Here is a 7,599-nt window from a genome sequence, read left to right as displayed (position 1 = left end):
TGTCGTTGTTCATGTGTCGTTGTTCATGTGTCGGTGTTCATGTGTCGTTGTTCATGTGTCGTTGTTCATGTGTCGTTGTTTATGTGTCGTTGTTCATGTGTCGTTGTTCACGTGTCGTTGTTCACGTGTCGTTGTTCACGTGTCATTGTTCACGTGTCGTTGTTCATGTCTCGTTGTTCACGTGTCGTTGCTCAGGTGTCGTTGTTCACGTGTCGCTGTGCACGTGTCGTTGTTCATGTGTCGTTGTTCACGTGTCGTTGTTCATGTGTCGTTGTTCATGTGTCGTTGTTCATGTGTCGTTATTCACGTGTCGTTGTTCACGTGTCGTTGTTCACGTGTCGTTGTTCACGTGTCGTTGTTCACGTGTCGTTGTTCATGTGTCGTTGTTCATGTATCGTTCTTCACGTGTCGTTGTTCATGTGTAGTTGTTCATGTGTCGTTGTTCATGTGTCGTTGTTCACGTGTCGTTGCTCAGGTGTCGTTGTTCACGTGTCGTTGTTCATGTGTCGTTGTTCATGTATCGTTCTTCACGTGTCGTTGTTCATGTGTAGTTGTTCATGTGTCGTTGTTCATGTGTCGTTATTCACGTGTCGTTGTTCACGTGTCGTTGTTCACGTGTCGTTGTTCACGTGTCGTTGTTCACGTGTCGTTGTTCATGTGTCGTTGTTCATGTGTCGTTGTTCATGTGTCGTTGTTCATGTGTCGTTATTCACGTGTCGTTGTTCACGTGTCGTTGTTCACGTGTCGTTGTTCACGTGTCGTTGTTCACGTGTCGTTGTTCATGTGTCGTTGTTCATGTATCGTTCTTCACGTGTCGTTGTTCATGTGTAGTTGTTCATGTGTCGTTGTTCATGTGTCGTTGTTCACGTGTCGTTGCTCAGGTGTAGTTGTTCATGTGTCGTTGTTCATGTGTCGTTGTTCACGTGTCGTTGCTCAGGTGTAGTTGTTCATGTGTCGTTGTTCATGTGTCGTTGTTCATATGTCGTTGCTCAGGTGTAGTTGTTCATGTGCCGTTCACGTGTCGTTGTTCACGTGTCGTTGTTCACGTGTCGTTGTTCACGTGTCGTTGGTCATGTGTCGTTGTTCATGTGTCGTTGTTCATGTGTCGTTGTTCATGTGTCGTTGCTCAGGTGTAGTTGTTCATGTGCCGTTCACGTGTCGTTGTTCACGTGTGGTTGTTCACGTGTCGTTGTTCACGTGTGTGACTCGAGCAGTGTGAGGAAGTGTCGGATGTGTCAGACAGTAACGAATGTGTAGTTGTATTTCAAAGGTTGAGAGGCAACTGCTTACACACACACACACAGACACACACACACACAGACACACACACACACACTCACACACACTCACACACACACACACACTCACACACACACACACACACTCACACACACACACACACACTCACACACACACACACACACACACACACACACACACACACACACACACACACACACACACCAGTTGATTACCAGTTGATTGACAGTTGAGAGGCGGGCCGAAAGAGCAAAGCTCAACCACCGCAAACACGACTAGGTGAATACAACTAGGTGAATACACACACACACACACACACACACACACACACACGCGCACACACGCGCACACACACTGAGTGGACAGCGCTCTAGACTCGTGGACCTAGGGACCAGGGTTCTCGGCAGCTGGCAGAGACAAATGAGCAGAGTGTCTTTCACCCTGATGCTCCTGTTACCTAGCAGTAAATAGGTACCTGGGAGTTATACAGCTGTTACGAGCTGCTTCCTGAGGGGGATGGGTGAATGTGTGAAAAAAATAGTTAGTAACAGTTGATTGATTGACAGTTGAGAGGCGGGCCGAAAGAGCAGAGTTCAACCCCCGCAAGCACAACTAGGTGAATACACACACTTCGGAAGAGAGAGTTGCCAAGTTCCTGGAACTTGGAGATAGGGAAGAGGAACTTGACTACAGACCATTGTCACTGCCAAGCATCCCCCTTCAAAGTACTTGAAACAATAACCGGGTTAAGACTGGTTAAACTCTTAGATACAATTAGGTATGTAAACAAACACCAACATGGGTTCAGGGAATGGAAATCATGCCCAGCAAACCTTCTGGCATTCTAAGATAACGTACCACGAATAAAGCAGGACAAGGAAGGATGGGCAGACTGCATATTTCGTGACTACCAAAACATCTCTGATACAGTACCGCACAGGAGAAACCGGAAAAAAAAACTAAAATGGGTAAGGAATTATACCTAACAGGCAGGAGTCAGAGAGTAACAGTCAGGGACAGTAACGGACTGGACTGTTGAACAGTAACACCAGTCCCTCGCCGATCAGTTCTGGGTCGTCCCTTCACTTTCTTGTGTGTGGTGTGGTCAACACCAATGATGACTTAACAAATCGCCAACAGAACCTAAACACCTAACTCAACCTACGTCTAAACAGGCACAATATGTTAATATATAATAATATTCATTTATATTTTACAAATTTCCTATTTTAATTGAACATAATTTAAAATTGATAACTGTGTCTTTGAGGTCGGCCGCTGGATAGAATGAACATAGACTGAGGTAGAGTTTAACAGTTTAACGAAGAAAACCTAAACCCCTAACCTAATCTAAGGCCTAATTATACACCAAATTTTAAAATGTAATAATATTAATTTACATATGAGAAAAGGCGAATAATGAATACAGGAACTTAACCTGAGAACGGATTGATTTCCTGTGTATTCGTCTGGAAATAATTTTGCAAAGAACATATTGTTGCAGAGACTCTCCCATATTAGATCATTTCAAGGAGAGAAGCAATTGTAATTTTTTGAGGGTGTGGGCAAGCCGAGATTGTTCCATGATGAACATTCTTCCCAAAACCCACATATAACATTCCCTACATATCTGAACAAATAATTAGAAAATCTTCTGGGTAATAAATAGAAATAAAAACTCAGAATTTTACGTGGACTTTCCAATGCTTTCTCAGCATTAAAGAGAAAATCGAGATACATGTAAATCTGTTTTGTATTCCCCCTGGCTGCTGGCTGCGTTAGTGTCCGGTTAAGGGAAAAGCAATTGCGAGTATCCGAAGGCTTTTTTAGGCCGTGCCCACAAAATACTCACTCAGCCGCGAAATGATTTCCACTTCTTTATTGCAGCCTTACATATTTCCGTTGCCAGCAAGTGGATGGAATGTATCCGGTGCCGGACACACGCTGGCCTACCGTGGACGGTATGTATCCGGTGCCGGACACACGCTGGCCTGCAGTGGACGCAACTCGGTCTGGAACCAATATCCAGTAACTGGACGTTCACCGGAATGTAATCTAATCCGTGGTTTTTAGGCATGTTTATTTGCGTAATACCTTGGGTATGTGCCTCATGTTCTCTACCTCATTACTGTGTGTGTGTGTGTGTGTGTGTGTGTGTGTGTGTGTGTGTGTGTGTGTGTGTGTGTGTGTGTGCGCGTGCGTGCGTGTGTGAACACACAGAGTTGTGCTTGCGGGGGTTGAGATCTGGCTCTTTGGTCCCGCCTCTCACCTGTCAATCAACTGGTGTATAGATTCCTGAGCCTACTGGGCTCTATCATATCTACATTTGAAACTGTGTATGGAGTCAGCCTCCACCACATCACTGCCTAATGCATTCCACCTGTTAACTACTCTGACACTGAAAAAGTTCTTTCTACCGTCTCTGTGCCACATTTGGGTACTAAGTTTTCACCTGTGTCCCCTTGTTCGCATACCACCCGTGTTAAACAGTTTAACCTAAACTACCCTGTCAATTCCTCTGAGAATTTTGTAGGTAGTGATCACGTCTCCCTTACTCTTTTGTCTTCCAGTGTCGTGAGGTGCATTTCCCGCAGCCTTTCCTCGTAACTCATGCCTCATAGTTATGGGACTAGTCTAGTGGCATACCTCTGAACTTTTTCCTACTTCGTCTTGTGCTTGACAAGGTACGGGCTCCAAGCTGGGGCCGCATACTCCAGAATTGGTCTTACATGTGGTATATACGTTCATCTTTTTGTGTGGGGCTTCGGGAGACAGGTTTGATGTGATATCAACTCCTAGATCTTTCTTTCTGTCCGTTTCATTAAGTAATTCGTCTCCCATTCTGTATCCTGTGTCTGGCCGCCTGTTTCCACCAGTCTAATTTACTTACCTTACATTTACTCAGGTTGAACTTTAGTAGCCATTTGTTGGACCATTCATTCAGTCTGTCTAGGTCCTCTTGTAGCCTCATGCTATCTTCCTCGGTTTTAAAACTCCTCATAATTTTTGCATCATCAGCAAATAATGAGAGGAACGATTCTATATTCTCTGGGAGATCATTTACATATATCAGAAACAGTATAGGTCCAAGGACTGAACCCTGCGAGATTCCACTGGTGACGCCTCGCCAATCTGAGACCTCACCCCTCACAGTGACTCGCTGTCTTCTGATGCTTAGGTACTCCCATCCAATGGAGTACCTTCCCTTTCACTCCTGCCTGCATCTCCAGTTTTTTCACTAGCCTCTTGTGTGGTACAGCGTCAAAGGCTTTCTGGCAATTCAAAAATATGCAGTCTACCCACCCTTCTCTTTCTTGCCTGATTTTTGTTGCCAGGTCATAGAATTCAATTAATCCTGTGAGGCAGGACTTGCCATCCCTGCACACATGTTGATGCTGTGTTACAAAGTTTCTTCGCTCCAGATGTTCCACTAGCTTTTTTTCGCACAATCTTTTTCATCAGCTTGCATGGTATGCAGGTTAGGGACACTGGCCTGTAGTTCAGTGCCTCCCGTCTATCCCCTTGTATATCGGGACTACATTAGCCGTCTTCCAAATTTTTGGCAGTTCCCCTGTTACCAGTGATTTGTTTTTCACTATGGAGAATGGCAGGCACAGTGCTTCTGCTCCTTCCTCTAGTATCCAAGGGAAGATTCCATCTGGGCCGATAACCCTTGTCTCATCCAACTCTAGCAAAAGCTTCCTTTCATCCCCACTGGATGATGAAACTCTTTAACTGGTGTCTGGTTAACTATTCCCTCTCTTATCTCTGGAATGTCTTCTTGCTCTAATGTAAAGACCTCCTGGATTTCTTATTCAGTTTCTCGCACACTTCATTGCCGTTTGTAGTGAACCTGTCTGCCCCTATCCCCAATTTCATAACCTGTTCCTTTACTTGTGTTTTTCTCCTGATGTGGCTATGCAGCAATTTAGGCTGAGTCTTTACCTGGCTTGCAATGTCATTTTCCGTATTGTCTTTCTGCCTCTCTTCTCAACATGCCATATTCATTCCTGGCACTCTGCTACCTTTCTCTGCTCTCAAGTGTCCTGTTATTTGTATAGTTTATTCACGTCCTTTTACTCTGCTGCTTAGCTAGCCTACAACTCTGATTAAACCATGGGTTTCTCGTCTGCATTTTGTTGTTTTCCTTTTGGACCGAGACAAACTTGTCTGCTGCTTCCTTACACTTCTGTGTGATATAGTCCATCATGTCTTGGGCCGTCTTTCCCCTGAGCTCTGGTTCCCATGTTATATCTGTTAGGAATTTTCTTATCTCCTCATAGTTTCCCTTTCAGAAAGCCAGCCATTTTGTTTTCAGTTCCCCTCCTCGAGTTCATTAACCCTTCTTCGATCAGATACTCAAACGTCAGTACACTGTGGTCGCTCATTCCTACTGGGGGCCTCGAAACCGATTTCCTTTATGTCTGAGTCGTTCAGAGTGAAGACTAGATCAAGTCTCTCTGGTTCATCGTTTGCTCTCATTTTTGTGGATTCCCTGACATGCTGACTTAAAACGTTTCTTCTCGCCACCTCCAATAGTTTAGGTCTCCATGTATCCTCATCTCCATGCAGTTCCTTGTTCACCCAGTCTATCCTTCCGTGATTGAAGTCGTCCATGATGAGCAGATGGGATCTATTTCAACAGGCAGCAGAGGGTGTCCTCTCAATTATCGTGTTAACTGCCATGTTGTTGTTGTCATACTCTTGCCCTGGTCTTTTGTCGTTTGGTGGAGGGTTATATATCACTGCTACTACTACTCTTGGCCCTCCCATTGTCATGGTCCATGTTATGTAATCTCTGAATCCCTCGCAGCCCGGGATAACCATCTTCTTGAAACTCCATTCCTTTCTCATTAGTTGGGCCACTCTGCCTCCTCCCCATCCTTCCCTCTCTTTCCTTTTTACAGTGTAGTCCTGGGGAATCACGACATTCAATATGATTCCTGAGAGTTTTGTTTCTGTGAGTCCAATTACATCTCGGTTCACGTCTTGTGCTCTTTCCCTTAGTTCGCGTGTCTTGCTTGTAATACTATTTTTGTTCGAGTACAAATCTCCTTGAAATTGACTCTCTTCTGTTCTTCCTCAGTTTCTGTTGATTCCCCTGAAGCAGGGAAACAGGGAGGGTCTGGAATGGGAGGGCTTAGGAAGGGGAGACCTGGGGGATCTGGGTTGTGAGAGGACTGGGAGGATTTGGTATGGGGAGGGTGGTAAGGGAGAAAGGGCTTTGGGGGTTGGGGAGAAGAGAGGGATTGGGGGTGTGGGTAAGAGGGGGGAGGCTTCGGGGAGTGGGGGAGAAGGGGAGGCTTGGGGGGGTACAGCAGGAGGGAGGGTTTGGGGGGGATGGGGAAGAAGGGAGGGCTTGGGTGGCAGGAAAGGAGGGGGGGGCAGAAGAGGAGGGAGGGCTGGGGGGATGGGGGGCTTAGAGGTGAGGAAGAAGGGAGGGGTTTAGGGTAGTGGGGGAGAATGGAGGGCTTGGGGTGGGGGAGAAGGGAGGGCTTGGGGGAGAAGAGAGGGCTTGGGGGAGAAGAGAGGGCTTGTTTGGAAGAGTTTGTAGAATGGAGAGCTTGGGGGGGTGGGGAAGAAGGAAGGTCCTGGGGAGTGGGAGGAGGATGCCCTAGGTGGGCACTTAGTGGGGAGCTGGCAGGGGTTGGGGCAGGTAGGACTTCTATTAGGTGGAAGGTAACTGTGGTGCTCCTCCCACTGTGGCTGTTGAAGAGCTTGTGGAGGGTTCCCCACTCCCTTCTGGGATTGTTGCTTGAGGTTTGTAGTTCCCTGATTCCTTTCTTTCTCCCTGTGCTCCATCCTCGCCGCTGTTGTCCTCATTCTCTCGTCCCTTGTCATATCCCTCAGCAGGAATACGTTTTTGAACTTCGGTACATTTACTAGTCCACTCTTCCTTGCTGGTAGGTCCTCTTTTGTGTTCTCGCTCGTGATTACCACCTTTATCAATCGGTCTCTGTCCTTGTTGTACTGTCCAATCCTGAAAACCTTTTCTATGTTCTGGTCAGCACTCTCCATCTTTACCCCTTTAAGGATCTTATTGATTTCGTTTTTGTCCTTGTCTCTCCACTCTGCTGGACTGGTCCCTGTTTGCTCCTTAGTGCCTACTACTACTACTGCTTTTTTTCGCTCCATCAGCCGGCTAGTACATCTAGCTGCTTCTTGAGAAAAGGCCATTTCCATGACAACTTCCTTTACTGCAGACCTAGCTTCAGGGTTCTTTTAAACAATTATGCAAATGAGGGTTGAATTGTAGAGGTCCCCCTCTATAGGAACATTGCCATCTCCCTGAAGGATGGTTCGTGTCTGGTATTGAATAGGGTTCTCTTTCAGGCGTCT

At 46.2% G+C, this 7,599-nt stretch overlaps 1 protein-coding gene across 1 annotated transcript in view; it reads right to left on the bottom strand.

The window, feature by feature from the left end:
• The window catches only part of LOC138357023 (coagulation factor V-like), a 24,707-nt gene extending 18,830 nt beyond the window's left edge, over nucleotides 1-5,877 (bottom strand). Inside the window, exons 1-2 of the mRNA XM_069313558.1 lie at nucleotides 5,655-5,877; nucleotides 4,151-4,308 (exon numbers count right to left, since the gene is read on the bottom strand). Coding sequence (XP_069169659.1) covers nucleotides 4,151-4,308; nucleotides 5,655-5,877 — 381 coding nt within the window. The remainder of the gene's footprint in view (nucleotides 1-4,150; nucleotides 4,309-5,654) is intronic.
• Between the last annotated feature and the right edge of the window lie 1,722 nt (nucleotides 5,878-7,599).

Source organism: Procambarus clarkii, chromosome 75 (assembly GCF_040958095.1).
Source record: "Procambarus clarkii isolate CNS0578487 chromosome 75, FALCON_Pclarkii_2.0, whole genome shotgun sequence".
In the NCBI taxonomy this organism is placed as follows: Eukaryota; Metazoa; Arthropoda; class Malacostraca; order Decapoda; family Cambaridae; genus Procambarus; species Procambarus clarkii.
Note: the sequence above shows the minus strand (reverse complement) of the source record. Positions and strands in the feature narration are given on the sequence as shown.